The sequence below is a fragment of the Arachis hypogaea genome, chromosome 19, assembly GCF_003086295.3.
Source record: "Arachis hypogaea cultivar Tifrunner chromosome 19, arahy.Tifrunner.gnm2.J5K5, whole genome shotgun sequence".
Classification (NCBI taxonomy): Eukaryota; Viridiplantae; Streptophyta; class Magnoliopsida; order Fabales; family Fabaceae; genus Arachis; species Arachis hypogaea.
The window spans coordinates 107,092,623-107,120,237 of NC_092054.1; the positions used below are offsets into that span (position 1 = coordinate 107,092,623).

The following is a 27,615-nucleotide window of genomic DNA, read 5'->3' on the forward strand; positions in this document are numbered from 1 at the left end:
GTAGTAGTACGGACCAAGAGAAAAACTATGAATTGGTAGCGCCTGATTCTGATGAAAGGGTTTGCTTCCCTGCTCTGACCCAGGGGGAACGCCCCTTCTTTTATGCTTACGACTACTTTTTCAGCCAAATGAACATCACCCTTCCTTTTACCTCCTTTGAGACCGACTTGTTGTGGTCGTGCAACGTAGCTCCATCCCAGCTCTATCCAAACTCCTGGGGTTTTATCAAGATTTTTCAGTTACTTTGCCAAGAGTTGGATGTCAAACCTTCTCAAACTCTCTTTCTTTATCTTTTTGTTTTGACTAAGCCCGGGATTTCTTCAAAAAAGAAAGCTTCTTGGATTTCCTTTCGATCTGCTCAAGGACATAAAGTGTTTGCTATGTATGATGAGTCCTTTAGGGACTTTAAGAATTACTTTTTTAAGGTTCGAGCTGTTGAGGGAGCTCGACCCTTTTTCTTAGAGTCGAATAATGAACCTGCCTTCCCCTTGTGTTGGAAAAAGAATGTTGTGGTGTCTCAATACTCGTGGAAGATGCTTGACGAAGTCGAGCAAGCTTTTGTGAATGTGTTGGAAGATATTTGGGGAGAACCTCCCCATCTCGATACAAAGAAATTTTTGGTGGACCCCTCTCTTGTCCGAACTGCGCTGGGTAGTGCCTCGACTTCTTTTATTCTTGTTTTATTTGCTTTTGCTTCTTTTCCTTTCGATTTATAACTTGCTTTTTGGTTGATTTATTTTTTTCAGAGATGGCAAAGACTAATGATTCCATGAAAGCTTTTAAAAAGGTGAGGAAGGCCACCGCCGCCCAGAAAATCTCGGCCAAAGCTGCAGGGGAGGGATCTTCTCAAGTTCCTCCTAAGAAGCCAGTTTTGAGCTCTTCTAGACCGAAGAGGATGATCCCAACTCCTCAGGTTCATTTGATTGATCCTCCCCAGACCTCTGTTGCTACTTCTTCTCCTATTGTTGGCCCTCCTCCCAAAAGGCAGAGGACTGTTGAGCCTTTCAATTTGGACGCCCCTGACTTTGATGCCGTCGGATTTATTGATCAACAAATTGCTCTTTATGGTGTCATTCCAACTAATGATGTTTCCCTCCTTCGTCACTTGGACTTCATTACCTGGAGTAGCATTAAGATGGCACATATGTGGGCGGCTTTATACTGAACTGCCCAGGATCTTCCTATTCATGCAACAAAGGCTTTTATGGAGGAGGCCAAATCGGAGTTCGACCGTATCAAGGGTTTGAAGGATGAGCTTGAGGTGAAGGTGGCAAAGCTAGAAAAAGAGTTGGAGGGTGAGAAGACTCGGGCTACTGCTGCTGTGGCTTCTGCCAAGTTGGCTGAGGATATGGCATTGAAGCATAAGGAGAGCTATGTCTTAACCTATGGGGAAATGATGGATCTTAGGGAGAGTTTAGAATCTGTTCGAATGATAGTTATGAAAATTTGAAGGATCAGGTTCGAGTCCTTACGCCCGAGCTCGACCTCACCCTTTTTAGCTTGGACAATATTGTAAGAGATGGTAAAATTTTCCCTGATGATGATGATGTTGACTCTCCTTCTGTACCATCTGCCAAAGCCTCTGTTGCCCCGCCTTCCTCAACTCCAGCAGCTGAAGTTAGTCAGCCCGAGTCCGATCCTGATGTCCAGATCTTGAATCGGGATGATGGGACAGTAGATGTGGTACCCCTTTAAACTCATCCTCCTTCACCCCGCGATACTGCTACTGGGTAGTCTTTGGATCCTCTGTAATTTTTTCTTTGATGTATGATGTACAGCCCGGTCTGTGGGCTTTTAAACTTTTATTTCTGTAATTGGTGGTTTGCCTGACTTCGGATACTTTAGTTGCTTTTCCTTTAGCCAACTTTATTTTGAAAAAACAAAGTAGTTTTGTCCAGCCTCTTGGGATCGACTTCAAGCGGCTTCTTAAGTCTGCTATTATAACAACCTTGTTTCCATTGTGATATGCTTGTCTGCATCTTTTTGACAATTTCTGAAATCTTGAGAGTGTTGAAATCCTATTGTCCAATTTCTTTTGATTGCCTTTTTAGTTGAAGCTAGCTTCGTGCAACTAGTCTTCTTTGCATTCTTTGATATGGTACCTGTAATTTGATTTTATTGAAGTCATGGCTTTCTGGGTCCGACTTGAGTCCCTTATAGCTCATGCCTTCTATCGGCCGACTTCTTCATCTTAGTTCGTTCTACGTTATTTCTAGTAATTTATTTGGACCTTTGTCAGGTCTCTCTGATTACTTTCTATAACTTTTTGTAGTTTGCCTGGCCGACTTCGTCATGTCGGTCCCTTCTAAGTTATTTTTTAGTAATCCATTTTGTTCGGACCTTGTTAGGTCTCTTTTTATGGATTACTTTTTATAACTTTGTGATTTTGTTGGGCCGACTTCATCAAGTTGGTCCCTTCTAAGTTATTTCTAGTAATCCATTTTATTTGGACCTTCGTCAGGTCTCTTTTATGGATTACTTTTTATAACTTTTGTAATTTTGTTGGGCCGACTTCTTCATGTCGGTCCCTTCTAAGTTATTTCTAGTAATCCTCTTTTTTAGGGCTGGCCAGGCCTCTTTCCAGGGATAACTTTTTATAACTTTTGTTATTGTAGTTGACTGATCCGACTTCTTTATGTCGGTCCATCTTTAAGTTATTTCTAGCAATCCATTTTTATTGAGGCCTCGTCAGGTCTCTTCCTATGGATTACTTTTTGATAACTTCTTGCATTACTCTGTTTTTTCCGCTTTTCATCTTGCCAATTTTGTAGAAATTTTTATATTCTTGCTTGGTCGACCTTTGATGAATTCGGTTTTCATCTTTGTTGGTCTTTACCGTGATCGAGCAGTGAATTTGATTTTCACTTTATGCCGATCTATAGCTTTATAATCAGGCTTGAATTTTTGCGTTTCAGATTAATGCGTCTTGATAAAAGGATTTGTAGAAAATCTGAAAAAACTTTATTCAAAATAGAAAATATGCAAATATATACATGTGGGCGCTTTACCCTTCTAAGTTAGGTAGTTCATAAATATTGGCTTGGCGCCTCGTTAAAAACCCTTTTCAGGAAAAAGAGTGCACCTTGACCTAAGATCTTTATTACCTCTAACTATAATACCTTCTTAGGTTGCAGGCATGCCACGACCTTGGTAGCTTTCGCCCTTCTAGTTCGGACACCCTGTAGTAGCCTTTTCCCAGTACTTCTGTGACTCGGTAGGGTCCTTTCCAGTTAGCTGCTAGCTTCCCTTCTCCCGGTCGACTTGTTTCGATATCATTTCGGATTAAGATGAAGTCGTTGTTGGCAAAGCTTCGCTGTACTACCTTTTGATTGTATCTTGAGGCCATTCGACGTTTTAACGCATCTTCCTTGATCCGAGCTCTTTCTCGGATTTCTGGAAGTAGGTCGAGTTCTTCCCTTTGAAGTTGGGAGTTAGCCTCTTCACTGTAGTGGATCACTCTGAGCGATCCTTCTTCAACCTCCACTGGGATCATTGCCTCCATTCCGTAAGCTAATCGGAAAGGTGATTCCTTTGTGGTAGAGTGTAGAGTTGTCCGATATGCCCATAGGACTTGTCGGAGCTCTTCAGCCCAGGCTCCCTTCGCTTTCTGTAATCTCCGTTTTAACCCAGCCAGTATGACTTTGTTGGCAGCTTCTGCTTGTCCATTAGCCTGAGGGTGTTCTACGGATGTGAATTGGTGCTTTACTTTTAAGTCGGCCACCAATTTTCTGAAGCCTGCGTCTGTAAACTGAGTGCCATTGTCTGTGGTGATGGAGTATGAAACCCCAAACCTTGTGACAATGTTTCTAATAGGAATTTTCTACTTCTTTGAGCAGTGGAGTTAGCTAGGGGCTCTGCCTCAATCCACTTTGTGAAGTAATCTACCCCAACGATGAGGAACACTTGTCCTGATCCTTGGGGGAAGGGCCCAAGTAGGTCGAATCCCCATTTTGCGAATGGCTACGGTAAGGTTACACTGATGAGTTCCTCTGGTGGGGCGATATGGAAATTAGCGTGTTTCTGACATGGTGGACATGTCTTTACGAACTCTGTTGCTTCTTTTTGTAAAGTTGGCCAATAGAATCCGGCTCGGAGTACTTTTTTGGTGAGAGCTTGAGCTCCGAGATGGTTGCCACAGATGCCATTGTGTATTTCTTCTAAAACTTCCTTAGTGTTGGAAGTCGGCACACATTTTAACAGTGGTGTTGAAATCCTTCTCTTGTATAGAGTATGGTTTATGATGGTATAGTATTGTGCCTCCCGCTTTAACCTCGTTGCCTCCTTCTTATTTGTGGGGAATGTTTCTGTTTTGAGGTAGTTAATTATGGGAGTCATTCATCCTTGATCCAGACCTGTTATGGCTAGGACTTTTTCTTCTTCCGAGATTGAGGGGTTCTGCAGTATTTCCTGGATGAGGCTTCTATTGTTGCCCCCTGGTTTGGTGTTGGCTAGTTTTGAGAGCGCATTAGCTCGAGCATTCTGTTCCCGAGGTATGTGGTGGACCTCGTATTCCCCGAGTTGTCCGAGCTGTTCCCTGGTTTTGTCCAAGTACTTTTTCATGGTGGGATCCTTGGCTTGGTAGCTCCCTACTATTTGCGAGGTGACTACTTGTGAGTCGCTGAAGATGATAAGCTTTTGAGCTCTGACCTTCTTAGCCAGCTTCAAACCAGCTAGTAATGCCTCATATTTAGCCTGATTGTTTGAGGCAAGGAACTCAAACTTAAGGGAGAGTTCGATTTGGGTTCCCTGATTGCTTTCTATTATTACGCCTGACCCGTTCCCGGTCTTGTTCGAAGAGTCGTCTACGTAGAGATTCCATTCTGTGGAGATTTCCGGGGTGTCAGTAAACTCTGCAATGAAGTCGGCCAGGTACTGTGATTTGATGGCTGTCCGCGCTTCATATTGAATGTCGAATTCAGACAACTCGACTGCCCACTGTAATATTCTTCCTGCCAAATCTGTTTTCTGCAAAATGCCCTTTATGGGTTGGTTGGTCCGAACCTTGATGATGTGGGATTGAAAATATGGGCGAAGTCATCGAGACGTTAGTATGAGAGCATAGGCGAATTTTTCTATTCTTTGGTAGTTCAGTTCGGACCCTTGTAGTGCTTTGTTGATGAGGTATATAGGTTGTTGTCCGCTTTTGTCCTCTCTAACCAGTGCTGAGGCTACTGCCCGATTTCCTACTGCAAGGTACAATACAAGTGGTTCTCCTTCCCGTGGCCAAGTTAGAATAGATGGTTGTCCAAGGAACCTTTTGAAATTCTGGAAGGCCTGTTCGCACTCTGTTGTCCATCCAAACTTCTTTCCTTTCCTTAGAGTGGCGTAGAAGGGGAGAGATCTTATTGCTGATCCGGCTAGAAATCTGGACAAGGCCGCTAGTCTTCCATTGAGTTGTTGCACTTCTTTGACACAGGTCGGACTCTTCATGTCGAGTATAGCCTGGCATTTATCCGAATTTGCCTCGATTCTTCTTTGCGTGAGCATGAAACCTAAGAATTTGCCATCTTCTACTGCAAAGGTGCATTTTGTAGGGTTAAGTCGCATACCATGCCTTCTTATAGTGTCGAATACTTGGGTGAGGTCGGACAGTAATGACTCCTCACTTTGTGTCTTTACTAACATGTCGTCCACGTAGACTTCCATGACTTTCCTGATGTGGTCTGCGAAGACTTTATTCATTAATCTTTGATAAGTGGCTCCTACATTTTTGAGTCCGAATGGCATGACGACATAGCAGTAGTTTGCTTTTGGGTTAAGAATGAGGTTTTCTCTTGATCAGATGGGTACATTGGGATTTGATTATATCCCGAATAAGCGTCCATAAATGAGAGGTATTTGTATCCGGAGGAGGCATCTACCAGAGCGTCGATACTTAGGAGTGGATAAGGATCTTTTGGGCAAGCTTTGTTGAGATTGGTGTAGTGGGTGCACATCCGCCACTTCCCATTTGATTTTTTCACCAAGACGATGTTAGCTAGCCATAATGGGTACTTGACTTCCCTTATGAATCCTGCCTCCATTAGAGCTTGTACCTGCTCTTCCATAGCTTGGGATCGTTCTGGCCCGAGCTTTCTACGTCTCTGCTATACTGGCTAAGATCCTGGGTATACTACCAGCTTGTGGCACATTAGCTTGGGGTTTATGCCTGGCATGTCTGTGGCCTTCCATGCGAAGAGGTCGACATTATCTCTTAAGAACTGTATGAGGGACTCATTTACGTCTCCTTTTAAGATTGTGCCAATATTGGTTGTTTTATCTGGGAAATCTCCGATCTGGACTTTTTCTATTTCGCTTTCGGGTTGTGGACGAAGTTCTTCCCGTCCTCAAACTCCCCTGAGTTCGATGGTGTGGATTTTTTCTCCTCTTCCTCTAAGGTTCAGACTTTCATTGTAACAGCGGCGTGCCGTCTTCTGGTCTGCTTTTATCGTAGCTATCCCTTCTATGGTTGGGAACTTCATGTACAGATGCGGAGTCGAGACTACTGCGCCGAGATGATTTAACGTTGTCCAACCTATCAGGGCATTGTAGGCTGAACTCACGTTGACCACGATGTAGTCTATGTTGAGTATTTTTGACCGGTTTCCTTTTCCAAAGGTTGTGTGCAGCGAGATGTATCCAAGCGGCTGGATTGGAGTGTCTCCTAGCCCGAATAAGCTGTTCGGGTATGCTCTGAGTTCTTTTTCCTCTAGGCCAAGTTTGTCGAAGGCGATTTTGAATAAGATGTCACCCAAGCTTCCCTGGTCTACCAGTGTACGGTGGAGATTAGCATTGGCCAATATGATAGTGATGACCATGGGATCGTCATGTCCCGAGATGATGCCAGCTACGTCCTCTTTAGTAAAAGTGATAGTGGGGATGTCGGGTACTTCTTCTCCTCCCTCGACATGATATACTTCTTTAAGCTGTCTTTTGCGAGATGATTTGGAGATTTCTCCTCCCGCAAATCCTCCGTGTATCATGTGGACATGTCTCTCCCGGGTACGAGGTGGTCGTTCAATTTGTCCGCCGTCTTTGTCCCTTCTTCTATTTCTTGGCTCATCTGCTTTGCTGGCTAAGTACCGATCTAGTTTTCCCTCTCTCACCAGTGTTTCAATGAAATTCTTCAATTTGAAACATTCGTTGGTGGAATGTCCATAGATTCGATGGTATTCACAGTATTCTGTTCGATTTCCTCCTCCTTTCTTGCTTTTGAGTGGGCGAGGTGGGGAAATCCTTTCAGTATGGTATACTTCTCGGTAGACATCTACAAGAGACACCTGAAGAGGAGTGTAATTATGGTATTTCTTGATCTTTTCTCCATGCTGATCTTCTTTTTTCTTGGACTCTTTATCCTTATCTCAGGAGGAGTAGGAGAATCCGGACTTTGAGGTCTCTCTTAGTCGAGAGTTTTCCTCCATGTTGATGTATTTCTCTGTTTGTTCTTGCACTTCATTCAGGGATGTGGGATGTTTTTTCGATATTGAGTGACTAAAAGGTCCCTCTCGTAAGCCATTGATGAGACCCATAATGGCTGCTTCTGTTGGCAAACTTTGTATGTCCAGAAATGCTTTGTTGAATCTTTCCATGTAGCTGTAGAGACTTTCCCGATCTCCTTGCTTGATCCCTAATAGACTTGGGGCATGCTTAATTTTGTCTTTCTGGATAGAGAATCTGGCTAGAAACTTCTTGGCTAAGTCATCAAAGCTTGAGATGGACCTAGGGGGCAGATTGTCGAACCATTTAATTGCTGTCTTTGTCAAGGTTAGTCGGGAAGGCTTTGCAGTGGACTGCATCTGAGGCGTCAGTGAGATACATTCTACTTCTAAAATTACTGAGGTGATGGCTGGGATCTGATGTGCCATCGTACAGAGTCATGTCGGGAGGTTTGAAGTCTTTTGGGATTTTGGTCTTCATGATCTCTTTAGTGAATGGGTCTTGGTCCTTACGGGAGCTATCTTCGTGGCTGGATCGAGTAGTTTTGGTTTTGAGATCGGTTTCGAGCTTTAGGAGCTTGTCTTTTAATTCGCGACGTCGCTTAGCTTCCCTTCGTAGGTCTCTCTCGGCTTCCCGTTGATACTCGACCTCTTTTTCGAGTTGTTTTAGGTGATCCTGAAGTCCATCCATGGCTCCCGTGTTTGGTGAATTCTTGTCTTTATTAGGTTGAGAAGTATCGTCTAGTGTGACCTCTGCGTTCTTATGTGGCATTCTGTTCTCCAAATCAGAGTTGTGGTCATTGTCAAGGTTGTCCGCCATGATGATGGGATAAATTCCAGGTCTTCCGGCAATGGCGCCAATGTTCTGAGGGTTACCTGAAACTGTAGGTCGATCTCGGACGAGATCTTCTGTGCTGATTGTAGTTGTAGAATCCGATTTGATGGTGGCGGCCGGACCCGCTGATGGGAAGCAGAAGCTGGTGAATTAAAAATTTATTAAAATGGTTACATTGCGAGTATAGTTCTTAACTTACCGAAAATCTGCCTATCAATTTAGAAATATGTCACAGAGAGTTTAAATTAAAATTACTGGGAGTTTTAAGTCCCAGGTCGTCTCCCAACGAGTTGCAAAAAAGTGTGCTGTTTTATTAATCAGATGTTCCAAGAAGTTGAGCTAAGTAAATTGGAATTTAAATTGAGGAATTTTAAATAATATAAATAAAATCTTTGACTGGGAATTGATTAGTTAGAATCTCTATCATTGATGGAGTGATTTTTAAGATTGATTTATAATTAAAGGTTACTCTGTTTGGTTATCCTTTACTAGGTAAGGGAAAGTCAAACAAGTTGGACTGCCAAATCTATTCACGAGTTACAACCCACTTAGTTCAAAGGGATTGGCGTTGGTGACAGGATAGCAATCCAACATTTAACCCAACTATAAATTTCTCCTTCAATCCTTCCAACTCAAGAGTTCTTTTTAATCAACTCCCTATCAAGTAATGAAATTACTCACGCATTGTAAATAAAGAATCCATGGCACATAAAAGGGAATTAAAAGAAGACATGATTATTGGAATTGAAATTGAATTAAAGAGAAATAATCCTTGCATTAATTAATCATAAAAGTATCTGAATGACAAAATTGAACATAACAAAGAACATGGAAGAATAAAACCAAGTTAAGAGAACAAACTAGAATGATGAAGTCTTGATGAGGAAATAACTCTTCTCAATGTTCCAATCCTAAGATCAATTGAAAATTAAAATCCTAAAAAAACTAGAGAGACCTAAGAGAGTGAAAAAACTAGATCTAAAACTACTGAATGAATGTGTGTGTTGTTTCTGCATATTCTCTGACTCTAGTCTGCTGTTCCGGGCCGAAAACTGGGCCGAAATAAGGTCCAAAATTGCCCCCATCGAATTCTACAGATTATGCAGATCGCACATGTCACGCGATCGTGTCGTTCATGCGAGCGCGTCGCTTGCGCTTTTTCCTCACCACGCGTTCGCGTCGTCCACGCTACCGCGTCGCTTGCGCTTTCCAATCCGCGCGGCCGCGCAAGCCATGCAGCCACGTCGCTGCGATTTGCGCTCCTTCACGCGGTCGCGTGAACCATGCGACCGCGTCACTTCTTGCTGGTTATCTCCTCAAATTCTTATTTTCCTTCCATTTTTGCTAGCTTCCTCTCCAATCTCCATCTCATTCATGCCCTATAAGGCCTGAAACACTTGACACACAGATCACGGTATCGAATGGAATAAAAGAGAATTAAAAGTAAATAATTAAAGTCTCTAGGAAGCAATTTTCAAACATGTACTGAATTTAGGAAGGAAATCTAAATGCATGCTAAATTGATGAATAAGTGGGCAAGGATCATGACAAAACCACACAATTAAACACAATATAAACCATAAAATAGTAGTTTATCAACCTCCCCTCACTTAAACATTAGCATGTCCTCATGCTAAATTGAAGGATACAAGGAAATAAGTATGAACATGCAGAAACTCATGAAATGTAATACAATCCTACGTATATAAATAAATGCAACTATATGATTATTGTCCACTTGATTAAAAGTAAATAAGCCCTTCAAAACAGTTACACATCAAATTCCACTAATTCTATCATTATACAATAAAACTGATAAAAGTGCAAGAAGATAGCTTATGAAGGTAGGAAACATGAAAATTCAAGCATTGAACCCTCACTGATAATGTATGTACGCTCTAATCTCTAGTGTATAGGGTAATCACTCAATTCTTTTCTAGTCATGTTTTCTAACTTTTGTTTTTCTCTTAACTAATCAACAACAGTTAATATACCAATGCAAACATCATGAGGTCTTTTCAGGGTTGTAATGGGGCCAAGGTGCAGGTAAGGATATACATATGGCTAAGTGAGCTTTATAAATTGAATCTTTAATTAACCTAAGCTCTCACCTAATATACATATATTCTATATACTTTTAAATTCATGCTTAGCTACCCATAATTCCCTTTTTCAACCCATACTCATGTTTCAACTTTGTATTTTAATTCTATCATATGTGCATTGATCTTTGAATTCTGAATTTAACATTGGGGTAATTTTGTCCCCTTATTTATTGATTTTTTTTAAATAAATAAAGCTTATCAATGCACATAGATTTTTCATTCTCATATCTTCACATGAGTAGGTATCCGAATTCCCTTTAAATTTTCATGACACATTCCCTCAACAACTTTTTTTTCCACAATTTCCCATACTTAACTAGCACACACAATTCTATCTTAAGCTAACCAAAGATTCAATTTGGGATATATAATTGTTTTTCAGCTTAAGGTTAGTAATGTGGTAAAATATAGAACAAATGGGGTTTCAAAGGCTCAAAGTGGTTAACAAGAGTAATTGAAAAGGGTAGGCTTGATTTGGATAAGTGAGTTTAAACAAATAATGGCCTCAATCATGTGCAAGCGTGTAAATATAATAAATAATGGACATATAAGATAAAACAAAATATAGATTACAATCATAGAGAAGTAAACACACAAGAATAAAATGATTATGGTTAAATAATGTAACCATACATAAAGGCTCAAATCATTCACAGGTTGTGTGTTCTTTAGCTCAAACATCATGTTCCAAATACAACTCAAGCAGATTTATCATAAAAATTTTGAAAAATTAGTGAAATTTTGTTCCAAAGATAGATTTTTAAAAGAAACTTATTGTCTTTTCAATCAAGTAGAACATGCATGAAACTATTCTAACCTATGCAGTTTATTCTATTCTATAAAAGAAAGAAAATCTAACTAAAATATCCTAATTATTGGTGCTAGAGAAGAGAATTTACCTCTGGAAGTCAGGTACTGACCGACCTCCCCACACTTAAGGCTTTGCACCGTCCTCGGTGCCATCTGTCAGGAACAGGGGTGGGCTGGTGGCAATATCTCCACAGTCGGGATCATCATGGCTCCCGGTGCTGGTAAAAGAAGTGGTGTCTGGGGTGTCTGAGTCTCTGAAGCGTACCTTGAGTAGCTCCTTGAGGTGTTTGAATCGGCGCTCGTTACGGCGCTCTCTCATCTTAGCTTTCAGTTTATGCCGATCCAATTTTTCAAGTATCTGCTGGAGCAATTTCTCGGTTGTAGATGCTTGTGGTGTTGAAGAAGGAATATCTTCAACTGGCTCAGTAGGCTGGCTTGTAGTGGCTGCTGAAAGTCTGAGGTATTTCCCGTGAGGGATATATTGATCATCCCGTGGAAGCATGGCTTTGGTGTCCCCAGCTCTGTAGGAGACTCCGGCTGCTGAGACAAGATCTGAGACCAAGGCGGGAAAAGGTAGGTTGCCTGCGATTTGTACATGCTCCATAGCATTCCGGATGTGTCTTGAAAGATTCAGAGGTTGGTCTGTAAGGATGCACCATAGTAGAACAGCCATGTCTGCAGTGAAGGAGGACTCATGAGTGCTCGGAAAGACGTAATGGGACACGATCTGTGCCCATACGCGAGCCTCCAAGGTAAGTGCGGAAGCCAAGATTCCCTTAGGGCAGGAACGGTGGTATCCGTAGATCCAACGGCTGCCAGGTAAAGTGATGACTCCGAGAACGGAGTCCCAGTCAAATTGGTATCTCTGGCGCTGAAGGGTGGCTTCTTGAAAAGCGTCCATTCCTGCAGGAATAGGGGGAAGACTCAGAACTTGCTGAATGGCTTCTTCTGTGATGGGGACTTACTTTTGCCGGACATAAACAAACTGCAGGGTCGGCATGTAGAAGTTGGAGTAGAACTCAACTACCCAAGAAAGATTGACCTGCCTTGGCTGTTTCCGTAGGAAACCCCATTGTCTTCGCTCAATATGCGGCTCAACAAAGGTGACAATATTGGACGGGTGGTGCACGAAATTGTGATCTCTGGTAATGGCTCCAAAAACTTGGTGCTCTAATCTCAATTCATAATTTGTCACAACTTCGATACAACTAACCAGCAAGTGCACTGGGTCGTCCAAGTAATAAACCTTACGTGAGTAAGGGTCGATCCCACGGAGATTGTTGGTAAGAAGCAAGCTATGGTCACCTTGTAAATCTCAGTCAGGCGGATATAAAACAGTTATGGAGTTTTCGAAAATAAAATAATAAAATAAGGATAGAAATACTTATGTAAATCATTGGTGAGAATTTCAAATAAGCGCATAGAGATGCTTTCGTTCCTCTGAACCTCTGCTTTCCTACTGTCTTCATCCAATCAATCCTACTCCTTTCCATGGCTGGCTTTTTGTAAGGATGTCACCGGTGCCAATGGCTACTTTCAATCCTCTCGGGAAAATGGTCCAAATGCTCTGTCATAGCACGGCTAATCGTCTGGAGGCATCACCCTTGTTGATGGATGCATCCTATTCCTCTCTGTGAAAATGGTCCGATGCGCTGTCACTGCATGGCTAATCATCTGGAGGTTCTCGCTCATACTGGAATAGGATTTACTATCCTTTTGCGTCTGTCACTACGCCCAGCACTCGCGAGTTTGAAGTTCGTCACAGTCATTCAATCCCAGAGTCCTACTCGGAATACCACAGACAAGGTTTAGACTTTCCGGACTCTTATGAATGCCGCCATCAATCTAGCTTATACCACGAAGATTCTGATTAAGAGATCTAAGAGATACTCATTCAGTCGAAGGTAGAACGGAAGTGGTTGTCAGGCACGCGTTCATAGGGAATGATGATGATTGTCACGTTCATCACATTCAAGTTGAAGTGCGAATGAATATCTTAGAAGTGAAATAAGATGAATTGAATAGAAAAATAGTAGTACTTTGCATTAATCTTTGAGGAACAGCAGAGCTCCACACCTTAATCTATGATGTGTAGAAACTCTACCGTTAAAAATACATAAGTGAAAGGTTTAGGCATGGCCGAGAGGCCAGCCCCTCTGATCTAAGAACCAGGTGTCCAAAGATGATTCCAAAGATGTCTAATACAATAGTAAAAGGTTCTATTTATAATAAACTAGCTACTAGGGTTTACAGAAGTAAGTAATTGATGCATAAATCCACTTCCGGGGCCCACTTGGTGTGTGCTTGTGCTGAGCTTAAAGTCTACACGTGGAGAGGTCATTCTTGGAGTTGAACGCTGGCTTTTGTGCCAGTTTGGGCGTTGAACTCCACTTTGCAACTTGTTTCTGGCGCTGGACGCCAGAATTGGGCAGAGAGCTGGCGTTAAATGCCAGTTTGCGTCGTCTAAACTTGGGCAAAGTATGGACTATTATATATTGCTGGAAAGCCCTGGATGTCCACTTTTCAATGCAATTGGAAGCGCGTCATTTTGAGTTCTGTAGCTCCAGAAAATCCATTTTGAGTGCAGGGAGGTCAGAATCCAACAGCATCAGCAGTCCTTCTTCAACCTCTGAATCTGATTATTGCTCAAGTCCCTCAATTTCAGCCAGAAAATACCTGAAATCACAGAAAAACACACAAACTCATAGTAAAGTCTAGAAATGTGAATTTAACATAAAAACTAATGAAAATATCCCTAAAAGTAACTAGATTCTACTAAAAACATACTAAAAATAATGCCAAAAAGTGTATAAATTATCCGCTCATCACAACACCAAACTTAAATTGTTGCTTGTCCCTAAGCAACTGAAAATCAAATAGGATAAAAAGAAGAGAATATACTATAAATTCCAAACTATCAATGAAACATAGCTCCAATCAGATGAGCGGGACTTGTAGCTTTTTTCCTCTTGAATAGTTTTGGTATCTCACTTTATCCATTGAGGTTCAGAATGATTGGCATCTATAGGAACTTAGAGTTCAGATAGTGTTATTGATTCTCCTAGTTCAGTATGATGATTCTTGAACACAGCTATTTTATGAGTCTTGGCCGTGGCCCTAAGCACTTTGTTTTCCAGTATTACCACCGGATACATAAATGCCACAGAAACATAATTGGGTGAACCTTTTCAGATTGTGACTCAGCTTTGCTAAAGTCCCCAATTAGAGGTGTCCAGGGTTCTTAAGCACACTCTTTTTTTGCTTTGGACCTTGACTTTAACCGCTCAGTCTCAAGTTTTCACTTGACACCTACACGCCACAAACACATGGTAAGGGACAGCTTGGTTTAGCCGCTTAGGCCGGGATTTTATTCCTTTAGGCCCTCTTATCCACTGATGCTCAAAGCCTTGGGATCCTTTTTGTTTGCCCTTGCCTTTTGGTTTTAAGGGTTACTGGCTTTTTGCTCTTGCCTCTTGGTTTTAAGAGCTTTTGGCTTTTTCTGCTTGCTTTTGCTCTCTTTTTTTTTTCGCCTATTTTTTTTTTCTTTTTTGCAAGCTTTGTTCTTTGCTGCTTTTTCTTGCTTCAAGAATCATTTTTGTGATTTTTCAGATTATCAAATAACCTGTCTCCTTGTCATCATTCTTTCAAGAGCCAACATATTTAACATTCTTAAACAACAACTTCAAAATACATATGCACTGTTCAAGCATTCATTCAGAAAACAAGAAGCATTGTCACCACATCAATATAATTAAGCTAAGTTCAAGGATAAATTCAAAACTCATGTACTTCTTGTTCTTTTGAATTAAAACATTTTTCATTTAAGAGAGGTGATGGATTCATAGGACATTCATAACTTTAAGACATAGTTACTAACTACTAATGATCATGTAATGAAGACACAAACATAGATAAGCACATAACATAGAAAACAAAAAAACAGAAGAAATAAGAACAAGGAATGAATCCACCTTAGTGATGGTGGCGTTTCCTTCTTGAGGAACCAATGATGTCCTTGAGCTCTTCTATGTCTCTTCCTTGTCTTTGTTGCTCCTCCCTCATTGCTTTTTGATCTTCTCTAATTTCATGAAGGATGATGGAATGCTCTTGATGTTCCACCCTTAATTGTCCCATGTTGGAACTTAATTCTCCTAGGGAGGTGTTGATTTGCTCCCAATAGTTTTGTGGAGGAAAATGCATATGAGGCATCTCCGGGATCTCATGGTGATGAGCTTCCTACGCCTCTTGAGCTCCATGAATGGGCTCTCTTGCTTGCTCCATCTTTTTCTTAGTGATGGGCTTCTCTTCCTCAATGTGAATGTCTCCTTCTATGGAAGCTCCAACTGAGTAACATAGATGGCAGATAAGATGAGGAAAAGCTAGCCTTGCCCCAGGAGAGGGCTTTTCGGCTATTTTGTAGAGTTCAAGGGAGATGACTTCATGAACTTCTACTTCTTCTCCAATCATGATGCTATGGATCATGATGGCCCAATCCACAGTAACTTCAGATCGGTTGCTAGTGGGGATGATGGAGCGTTGGATGAACTCCAACCATCCTCTAGCCACAGGCTTGAGGTCCAATCTTCTTAGTTGAACCGGCTTGCCTTTGGAGTCAATCTTCCATTGAGCTCCTTCCAGACATATGTCCATGAGGACTTGGTCCAACCTTTGATTAAAGTTGACCCTTCTAGTGTAGGGGCGTTCATCTCCTTGCATCATAGGCAAGTTAAACGCCAACCTCACATTTTTCGGACTAAAATCCAAGTATTTCCCCCGAACCATTGTAACATAGTTCTTTAGATCCGGGTTCTTACTTTGATCATGGTTCTTGGTGATCCATGCATTGGCATAGAACTCTTGAACCATTAGGATGCCGACTTGTTGGATGGGATTTGTTAGAACTTCCCAACCTCTTCTTTGAATTTCATGTCGGATCTCCGGATACTCATTTCTTTTGAGTTTGAAAGGGACCTCGGGGATCACCTTCTTCTTGGCCACAACATCATAGAAGTGGTCTTGATGAGCTTTGGAGATGAATCTTTCCATCTCCCATGACTCGGAGGTGGAAGTTTTTGTCTTCCCTTTCCCTTTTCTAGAGGATTCTCCGGTCTTAGGTGCCATCAATGGTAATGGAAAAACAAAAAGCTTATGCTTTTACCACACCAAACTTAGAATATTGCTCGCCCTCGAGCAAGAAAATAAATAATTAGATGAAGAAGAAGAAGAAAAGATGGAGAAGAGGGGGGAGGTGTGTTTTGGCCAAGAAGAGAAGAGAGGGTTGTGTTGTGTGAAAATGAGGAAGAATGGAAGGCTTTATATAGGGAAGGGAGGGGTGGTTAAGTTTCGGCCATATGGGTGGGTTTGGGTGGGAAATTGAATTTTGAATTTTGAAGGTAGGTGGAGTTTATTGGGTAGGTTTATGGGGAAGAGTGGGTGGATGTGAGTGGTGAAGGGTTAATAGGGAAGAGAGATGGAGGTGATAGGTGAAGGGTTTTGGGGAAGAGTGTTTATGGGATTGTGTGAAAGAGGGGTGAGAAGAAGTGAGTGGAGGTAGGTGGGGATCCTGTGGGGTCCACAGATCCTGAGGTGTTCAAGGATTTACAACCTTGCACCAAATGAGGCATGTAAAATGCCCTTGCACACAACTCTGGGCGTTCAGCGCCAGGTTGGTGCCCATTTTGGGCGTTCAACGCCCATTTGTTGCCCATTTCTGGCGTTGAACGCCAGAACCATGCTTGTTCTGGGCGTTCAGCGCCAGCTCCTTTCCAGGGTGCAATTCTGGCGTTCAGCGCCCAGATGATGCCCATTTTAGGCGTTCAGCGCCAGAACCATGCTCTGTTCTGGCGTTGAACGCCAGGCAGGTGCTTCCTCCAGGGTGTGATTTTTCTTCCGCTGTTTTTGATTCTGTTTCTAAATTTTTCGTTTATTTTGTGACTCCACATGATCATGAACCTAAGAAAACATGAAAAACAAAAATAAAATTAGATAAATAAACATTGGGTTGCCTCCCAACAAGCGCTTCTTTAATGTCAATAGCTTGACAGTGGGCTCTCATGGAGCCTCACAGATGTGCAGAGCTTTGTTGAGACCTCCCAACACCAAGCTTAGAGTTTGGATATGGGGGTTTGACACCAAACTTAGAGTTTAGTTGTGGCCTCCCAACACCAAACTTAGAGTTTGACAGTGGGGGCTTTGGTTGACTCTGCTTTGAGAGAAGCTTTTTCTGCTTCCTCTCCATGGATGCAGAGAGAGATCCTTGAGTTGTAAACACAAGGTTGTCCCTATTTAATTGAAGGATCAATTCTCCTCTGTCCACATCAATCACAGCTCTTGCTGTGGCTAGGAAAGGTCTTCCTAGGATGATGGACTCATCCTCTTCCTTTCCAGTATCCAGGACTATGAAATCAGCAGGGATGTAAAGGCCTTCAACCTTTACTAACACGTCCTCTACTTGTCCATAAGCCTGTTTTCTTGAATTGTCTGCCATCTCTAATGAGATTTTAGCAGCTTGCACCCCATAGATTCCCAGTTTCTCTATTACAGAGAGGGGCATGAGGTTTATCCCTGAACCAAGGTCACACAGAGCCTTAAAGATCATGGTGCCTATGGTACAAGGTATTATGAACTTTCCAGGATCCTGTTTCTTCTGAGGCAATGTCAGTTGATCCAGATCACTTAGTTCATTGGTGAACAAGGGAGGTTCATCTTCCCAAGTCTCAATACCAAATAATTTGGCATTCAGCTTCATGATTGCACCAAGGAACTTGGCAGCTTGCTCTTCAGTAATATCCTCATTCTCTTCAGAAGAGGAATACTCATCAGCGCTCATGAATGGCATAAGGAGGTTCAATGGAATCTCTATGGTCTCTAGATGAGTCTCTGATTCCTTTGGTTCCTCAGAGGGAAGCTCCTTATTAATCACTGGATGTCCCAGGAGGTCTTCCTCCTTGGGATTCACGTCCTCTCCTTCCCTTACAGGTTCGGCCATGGTGATCAATTCAATGGCCTTGCACTCTCCTTTTGGATTCTCTTCTGTATTGCTTGGGAGAGTACTAGGAGGGATTTCAGTGATCCTTTTACTCAGCTGGCCCACTTGTGCTTCCAAATTTCTAATGGAAGACCTTGTTTCATTCATGAAACTTACAGTGGCCTTAGATAGATCAGAGACTAAATTTGCTAAGCTAGATGGATTCTGCTCAGAATTCTCTCTCTGTTGCTGAGTGGATGATGGAAAAGGTTTATTATTATTAAACCTGTATCTTCTACCATTATTAAAGCCTTGTTGAGGCCTTTGATCCATCCATGAGAGATTTGGATGATTTCTCCATGATGGATTATAGGTGTTTCCATAAGGTTCACCTAAGTAATTCACTTCTGCTATTGCAGGGTTTTCAGGATCATAAGCTTCTTCTTCATAAGAAGCCTCTTGAGTACTGTTGGATGCAGCTTGCACTCCATTCAGACTCTGAGAAATCATATTGACTTGCTGAGTCAATATTTTATTCTGAGCCAATATGGCATTCAGAGTATCAATTTCAAGAACTCCCTTCTTCATAGGCGTCCCATTACTCACAGGATTCCTCTCAGAAGTGTACATGAACTGGTTATTAGCAACCATGTCAATGAGTTCTTGAGCTTCTGCAGGCGTTTTTTTAGGTGAATGGATCCAACTGCAGAAGTATCCAATGACATCTTTGATAGCTCAGATAAACCATCATAGAATATATCCAGGATGGTCCATTCTGAAAGCATGTCAGAAGGACACTTTTTGGTCAGCTGCTTGTATCTTTCCCAAGCTTCATAGAGGGATTTACCTTCCTTCTGTCTGAAGGTCTGAACATCCACTCTAAGCTTGCTCAGCTTTTGAGGAGGAAAGAACTTGGCTAAGAAAGCCGTGACCAGCTTATCCCAAGAGTTCAGGCTATCTCTGGGTTGAGAGTCCAACCACACTCTAGCTCTGTCTCTTACAGCAAAAGGGAAAAGCATAAGCCTGTAGACTTCAGGATCTACTCCATTAGTCTTAACAGTATCACAGATCTGCAAGAATTCAGTTAAGAACTGAAAAGGATCTTCAGATGGAAGTCTATGAAACTTGCAGTTCTGCTGCATCAGAGAAACTAGCTAAGGTTTTAGCTCAAAGTTATTTGCTCCAATGGCAGGAATGGAGATGCTTCTTCCATGTAAATTGGAATTAGGTGCAGTAAAGTCACCGAGAATTCTCCTTGCATTATTGTTGTTGGGTTCGGCTGCCATCTCCTTTACTTGTTCGAAATTTTCAATAAGGTTGTCTCTGGATTGTTGTAATTTAGCTTCTTTTAGTTTCCTCTTCAGAGTCCTTTCAGGTTCTGGATCAGCTTCAACAAGAATGCCTTTTTCTTTGTCCCTGCTCATAAGAAAGAGAAGAGAAAAAGAAAAAAAAAGAGGAATCCTCTATGTCACAGTAAAGAGGTTCCTTATTGTTAGTAGAAGAAGAAAAGGAATAGGGGTGAAGAAGAATGAAGAATCCAAACACAAAGGTGATGATAGGAGCAGAGATGTGAGATGAAGAGAAGTGTTAGTAGATGAATAAATAAATAGAAGGGGATGAGAGGAGGAGAGAATTTTCGAAAATAATTTTTGAAAAAGAGTTAGTGATTTTCAAAAATAGTTTTTGAAAAAGGTTAGTAGTTTTTCGAAAATTCAAATAAAAAATAAAATAAATAGTCTAATTAAAAAGAAATTTTGAAAAAGAGGGAAGATTTTTTCGAAAATTAGAGAGAGAGAGTTAGTTAGGTAGTTTTGAAAAAAGTAAGAAACAAACAAAAAGTTAGTTAGTTAGTTGAAACAAATTTTGAAAAGATAAGAAGTTAGGAAGTTAGAAAAGATATTTTGCAATCACTTTTTTTTTTTTGAAAAAGGTAAGATAAGAAGATATTTTTGAAAAGATATGATAGAAATTAGTTTTTGAAAAAGATTTGATTTTTAAAATCTCAATTAATGACTTGATTCACAAGAAATCACAAGATATGATTCTAGAACTTAAAGTTTGAATCTTTCTTAACAAGTAAGTAACAAACTTGAAATTTTTGAATCAAAACATTAATTGATGATGTTATTTTCGAAAATATGATGTAAAATTAAGAAAAAGATTTTTGAAAAATATTTTTGAAATTTTCGAAAATAACTAAAAAAAATTGAAAAAGGATTTGATTTTTGAAAAAGATTTTGAAAAAGATAAGATTTTTTTTTAAATTGAAAATTTGATTTGACTCATGAAAACAACTAGATTTTAAAAATTTTTAAAAAAGTCAAATCTAATTTTCGAAATTTTAAGAGAGAAAAAGGGAAAGATATTTTTTTATTTTTGAATTTTTATGATGAGAGAGAAAAACAAGAAAAATGATGCAATGCATGAAAGTTATGGATCAAAACAATGAATGCATGCAAGAATACTATGAATGTCAAGATGAACACCAAGAACACTATGAAGATTATGATGAACATCAAGAACACATTTTTGAAAAATTTTTAATGCAAAGAAAACATGCAAGACACCAAACTTAGAATTCTTTAATGCTTAGACATAAAGAATTCAGGAATGCATATGAAAAACAAGAAAAGACACAAAACATGCAAATGCAAAGATCAAACAAGAAGACTTACCAAGAACAACTTGAAGATCATGAAGAACACTATGATGCATGAATTTTTCGAAAAATGCAAGATGAATATGCAATTTACACCAAACTTATAACATGACTCAAGACTCAAACAAGAAACACAATAAATATTTTTTATTTTTACGATTTTATAATTTTTTTTGTATTTTTTTCGAAAATTATTTGAAAAACAAAAATAAGAATTCCAAAATTTTTAATATGAATTCCAGGACTCTAGCATTCTTAGTCTAAAGCTCCAATCTGAGGGTCAGGCATGGCTTAATAGCCAGCCAAGCTTTAGTAAAAATATGAGTGTAATTCATTCAATTTTAAGCCAAGACCTCAGTCCAAAAGAATTTAGACATGGCTTTACAGCCAGCCAGGCTTTAGCATGCTTCATGAAACACTAGAATTCATTCTTAAAAATTCTGAAGAAAAATTATATTTTTGAAAACATTTTTATTTTAAAATTTTTTTTTCGAAAACAAAGGAGACATTTTTGAAAGATTTTTGAAAAATTTTTTTGAAAATAAAACAAAAAGAAAATTACCTAATCTGAGCAACAAGATGAACCGTCAGTTGTTCAAACACGAACAATCCCCAGAAACGGCGCCAAAAACTTGGTGTTGTTGCCGGATCAAACTTGGCACTGATGTTACCGGACCAAAAGCTTGCCGAAAACTCGAACAATCCCCGGCAACGGCGCCAAAAATTTGGTGCACGAAATTGTGATCTCTGGTAATGGCTCCAAAAACTTGGTGCTCTAATCTCAATTCATAATTTGTCACAACTACGATACAACTAACCAGCAAGTGCACTGGGTCGTCCAAGTAATAAACCTTACGTGAGTAAGGGTCGATCCCACGGAGATTGTTGGTAAAAAGCAAGCTATGGTCACCTTGTAAATCTCAGTCAGGCGGATATAAAACAGTTATGGAGTTTTCGAAAATAAAATAATAAAATAAGGATAGAAATACTTATGTAAATCATTGGTGAGAATTTCAGATAAGCGCATAGAGATGCTTTCGTTCCTCTGAACCTCTGCTTTCCTACTGTCTTCATCCAATCAATCCTACTCCTTTCCATGGCTGGCTTTTTGTAAGGATGTCACCGGTGCCAATGGCTACTTTCAATCCTCTCAGGAAAATGGTCCAAATGCTCTGTCACTGCACGGCTAATCGTCTGGAGGCATCACCCTTGTCGATGGCTGCATCCTATTCCTCTCTGTGAAAATGGTCCGATGCGCTGTCACTGCATGGCTAATCATCTGGAGGTTCTCGCTCATACTGGAATAGGATTTACTATCCTTTTGCGTCTGTCACTACGCTCAGCACTCGCGAGTTTGAAGTTCGTCACAGTCATTCAATCCCAGAGTCCTACTCGGAATACCACAGACAAGGTTTAGACTTTCCAGACTCTCATGAATGCCGCCATCAATCTAGCTTATACCACGAAGATTCTGATTAAGAGATCTAAGAGATACTCATTCAGTCGAACGTAGAATGGAAGTGGTTGTCAGGCACGCGTTCATAGGGAATGATGATGATTGTCACGTTCATCACATTCAGGTTGAAGTGCGAATGAATATCTTAAAAGCGAAATAAGATGAATTGAATAGAAAAATAGTAGTACTTTGCATTAATCTTTGAGGAACAGCAGAGCTCCACACCTTAATCTATGGAGTGTAGAAACTCTACCGTTAAAAATACATAAGTGAAAGGTTTAGGCATGGCCGAGAGGCCAGCCCCTCTGATCTATGAACCAGGCATCCAAAGATGATTCCAAAGATGTCTAATACAATAGTAAAAGGTCCTATTTATAATAAACTAGCTACTAGGGTTTACAGAAGTAAGTAATTGATGCATAAATCCACTTCCGGGGCCCACTTGGTGTGTGCTTGGGCTGAGCTTGAAGTCTACATGTGGAGAGGTCATTCTTGGAGTCGAACGCCAGCTTTTGTGCCAGTTTGGGCGTTGAACTCCACTTTGCAACTTGTTTCTGGCGCTGGATGCCAGAATTGGGCAAAGAGCTGGCGTTGAATGCCAGTTTGCATCGTCTAAACTTGGGCAAAGTATGGACTATTATATATTGCTGGGAAGCCCTGAATGTCCACTTTCTAATGCAATTGGAAGCGCGCCATTTTGAGTTCTGTAGCTCCAGAAAATCCATTTTGAGTGCAGGGAGGTCAGAATCCAACAGCATCAGCAGTCCTTCTTCAACCTTTGAATATGATTTTTGCTCAAGTCCCTCAATTTCAGCCAGAAAATACCTGAAATCACAGAAAAACACACAAACTCATAGTAAAGTCCAGAAATGTGAATTTAACATAAAAACTAATGAAAACATCCCTAAAAGTAACTAGATTCTACTAAAAATAATGCCAAAAAGCGTATAAATTATCCGCTCATCAACGGGAGGATAAGAAGGTATTCATTGTTATAGTTCCTTTCTACCAGGATGGGGAACATCTGCTCACAGTAGCGATTGGAAAATCGCGCAGCGTCCTTTGCTGGAAAGGCTTTCTCCTTTTCGTCAACCTTTATTATCCTCTTGACTCGTTTTGTTGAGGGCTTGCCTGCGGTTGAAGAAGGCTCTGCCACTAATGCTCTTTTAGTTCCTCTTCTTGCTGGTGGTCTGGAAGTTGCTTTCTCCTTTCCTTTCTTGGGGGCCATCCTGAAAGAAGGGAAGAGAAAGAAAATTAAATGCAAAGAGAGATACAGCAAGGAAGGAAACGGAAAAGAGGGTGAATGATGCACAGTAAAATGTAGATGACATTAACACATGCTCTCGAGTACATATGAAAAGCCATCAATGGGAAATAGCTAGTGCATAAAAAGACAAGTGAATGCAAGGTGTTTATTGGCATGCTGGCAAAGGGCATGAGTAGCATAGACCAAGCATTACTTTGTAACAAACCATCACGTTTGTATTGACAATTGAATTCAATTAATAAAATAATAGGGGAAAGTTGTGAAAAGCAAGCATTGAATAGTATAGGAACATAGAGAAGTGCATAATGCCATATAGGCTTTTTCACAAACACATAGCATGCATGTTAAACAAGATGTAAAAAGTGTGAAATTGAACGTGCAAGCAATCCCCTAAGAAAAAATAATAATAATAATTGTCAAATAAATTGTAACAAGTCACAAGCATATGGTGAGGGATAATGACTCAAAAAAATTTCTAACACCATGTAAAAAGGGAAAAGAAGAATAGAGAAAATAAAAGTTTGAAAAGAAAAAGAAAAGAAAAAGAAAATAATAATATATACATAATATAATAAGAATGATAGAAAAGAGAAGAAGGAAGAAGAAGGTAAAACCTTGTTAATGGAGGAGAGAGAGAGAGAGTGAGATAGAAAGGAGAAGGGGGAAAGAAGAAAGAAGGAGGGAAAAGAAAAATTAAGATTTGGAGGAAAGAAAGATAAGATAATTTGGCAATTGGGGTTTAGCTGTGCGGCGCATGTGACACGGCCGCCTGGGGTATGCATTCGCATGGGGGCACGTCAGGGAAGGGGACGCGATCGCGTCGGTCCCGCGGTCGCGTGACCTATGTTGCGCTGCTGGCGCGAGTGCAGCCTCGCTCCAGCACAACTCTCTGTTCGATTCATTTTAATTGCCAAAATTGGGCGACGCGATCGCGTGGGTCATGCGATCGCGTGAGTGTGCGTCATAAGATGGGGGACACGGCTGCGTCAGTGACGCGGTCGCGTGACAAGGATTGTGCTTCCAGCACCAATCCAGCACCATTCTCGCACAATATAGCACTGTGCACCCCTTTACGTCGAAAATGCAAGGCACGCGGTCGCGTGAGGCACGCGGTCGTGTGGGAGGCCATGATGTCCAAGTGACGCGGTCGCGTCAGCAACGCGGTCGCGTGGAGTAATTTGTGCCATTGGCACGACTCCAGCGCTCCTCCTGCGTAACTTTCTGTTCATTTTTATTTTTCTTTACTCCTCCTACCACGCGGACGCGTCGCTGATGCGATCGCGTCGCGCGACGAAATTTTTTTTTTTTTTAGAAAGATAAAGACATGTAATTGAAAGATCACGGAAGCGCTAATAAAGAGAAGAGTTATTAAAGAAGAAAAAACTAAAAGTGAAGAAAGGAATGATCATACCGCGGTGGGTTGTCTCCCACCAAGCACTTTGCTTTTGCGTCCGTAAGTTGGACGCTCCACTAGCTCAATCTGCTGCTATGTGGGGATCTTCCAAGTGGAAGATCTCAAGCTCCTTATTTTTCTGCACCTTCTCACCATGGTACAGCTTCAGGCGGTGTCCATTAACCTTAATAAGTTCAGAACTTGAAGGATGGCTTAGGTGATAGACTCCATACGGTTCAGTCTTCTCTATTTTGTATGGACCTTCCCATTTTGATCTCAACTTACTGGGCATGAGCCTCAGTCGAGATTTGTAAAGGATAACAAAATATCCAGGTTGGAACTCTCTCTTCTTGATGTTTTGATCATGCACAGCTTTCATCTTTTCCTTGTATATTCTGGAGTTCTCATAAGCTTCTAGGCGAAGGTTCTCCAGTTCCTGTAGTTGCAACTTTCTTTCAGTTCTGGCTTTCTCAATTTCCATGTTACACTCCTTAACTGCCTAGAAGGCTCTGTGTTCGATTTCAACTGGAAGATGGCAAGCTTTTCCATAAACTATGCGAAAGGGACTCATCCCAATGGGTGTCTTGTATGCTGTTCTGTATGCCCACAGTGCATCTTGTAGTCTGGTGCTCCAGTCTTTTCTATGAGGCTTTACTATCTTCTGCAGGATACGCTTAATTTCTCTGTTTGACACCTCGGCTTGCCCATTAGTTTGGGGATGGTAAGCTGTTGCAACTTTATGGATTATCCCATGCTTCTTCATCAATCCTGTTAGTCTCCTATTACAAAAATGGGTGCCTTGATCGCTCACGATCGCTCGTGGTGATCCAAAGCGGCATATAATATGGTTTCTCACAAAGAAACAACAGTGTTAGCATCAACAGTGCGGGTAGGAATTGCTTCCACCCATTTCGAAACATAATCCACAGCTAACAATATATAAAAATATCCACTAGAATTTGGAAATGGACCCATGAAGTCAATCCCCCAGACATCAAAAATTTTACAGAAAAGCATATATTGTTGAGGCATCTCATCCCTCTTGGATATGTTACCAAATTTCTGGCATGGGTGACAAGATTTACAAAACTCAGCGGCATCTCTAAAAAGAGTAGGCCACCAGAATCCGCAGTCTAAGATCTTTCTAGCTGTTCTTTGAGGGCCAAAGTGTCCTCCACTCTCAGATGAGTGACAGGCCTCTAAAATGGACTGGAATTCTGATTGAGGTACACAACGTCTAATTATCTGGTCAGCGCCACATCTCCATAAATATGGGTCATCCCATATATAATATTTAGACTCGCTTTTCAACTTGTCTTTTTGATGTTTAGAAAAATGTGGAGGAAATGTGTGGCTAACTAAATAATTAGCAACCGGTGCGTACCAAGGGACTACCTCAGATATTGCTTGCAGGTTGTCAAAAGGAAAATTATCATCTATAGGAGTAGAATCATCCTTAATATGTTCAAGGCGACTCAAGTGGTCCACTACTAAATTTTGATTACCACTCCTATCCTTTATTTCTAAATCAAATTCTTGTAACAGCAGTATCCAACGTATAAGTCTTGGTTTGGATTCCTTTTTAGCTAATAAATACTTTAGAGCTGCATGGTCCGAATACACTACCACTCTAGTACCAAGTAAATAAGCTCGGAATTTATCCAGAGCGAAAACAATAGCAAGTAGCTCTTTCTTATTAGTAGTATAATTGGACTGGGCAGTGTCTAAAGTCTTAGACGCATAGGCAATAACAAAAGGATCCTTACCTTCACACTGAGCCAGCGCTGCTCCTACTGCATGGTTGGAAGCGTCGCACATGATTTCAAACGGCTGGCTCCAGTCGGGTCCTCTCACAATTGGGGCTTGAGTTAGAGCAGTCTTCAGCTTATCAAATGCTTGTTTGCAATCTTCACTGAACTCGAACTCAATGTCCTTCTGCAGTAATCTGGATAAGGGAAGTGCCACCTTATTAAAGTCCTTAATAAATCTCCTGTAGAAACCTGCATGGCCAAGGAACGAACGGACGTCCCTCACAGAAGAGGGATAAGGTAAACTAGAAATAACATTCACCTTTGCTGGGTCTACAGAAATGCCATTATTAGATACCACATGTCCCAATACAATCCCTTGCTTTACCATAAAGTGGCATTTTTCGAAATTCAATACAAGGTTTGTATTAATACATTTATCTAATACTCTAGATAATCCATCTAAGCAAAGGTTAAAAGAATCACCATAAACGCTAAAATCGTCCATAAAAACTTCCATACAGTCCTCAATAAGATCAGAGAAAAGGCTCATCATGCACATTTGGAAAGTAGCTGGTGCATTGCACAAGCCAAAGGGCATTCTCTTATAAGCATAGGTCCCAAAAGGACATATAAAAGTAGTCTTTTCCTGATCCTCAGGAGCTATATGAATTTGGAAATAACATGTGTAACCATCTAAAAAGCAATAATGTGATTTACCTGACAGGCGATCCAGCATTTGATCAATGAATGGAAGTGGGTAGTGATCCTTACGGGTAGCTTGGTTGAGACGCCTGTAATCAATGCAGACTCTCCAAGCATTCTGAACTCTAGTTGCTATGAGCTCTCCATGCTCATTCTTCACGGTAGTGACTCCGGACTTCTTGGGCACCACTTGTACTGGGCTTACCCATTCACTGTCTGAAATGGGATATATGATACCGGCTTCCAATAATATGG

General features: G+C 40.9%; 1 protein-coding gene across 1 annotated transcript in view; it reads left to right on the forward strand.

Annotated features, from left to right (window-relative positions):
• The first annotated feature begins 1,204 nt into the window (after window positions 1-1,204).
• Window positions 1,205-27,615, forward strand: part of LOC112778576 (uncharacterized) — a 41,003-nt gene continuing 14,592 nt past the window's right edge. Inside the window, exons 1-3 of the mRNA XM_029295756.1 lie at window positions 1,205-1,375; window positions 1,459-1,683; window positions 1,779-1,782. Coding sequence (XP_029151589.1) covers window positions 1,205-1,375; window positions 1,459-1,683; window positions 1,779-1,782 — 400 coding nt within the window. The remainder of the gene's footprint in view (window positions 1,376-1,458; window positions 1,684-1,778; window positions 1,783-27,615) is intronic.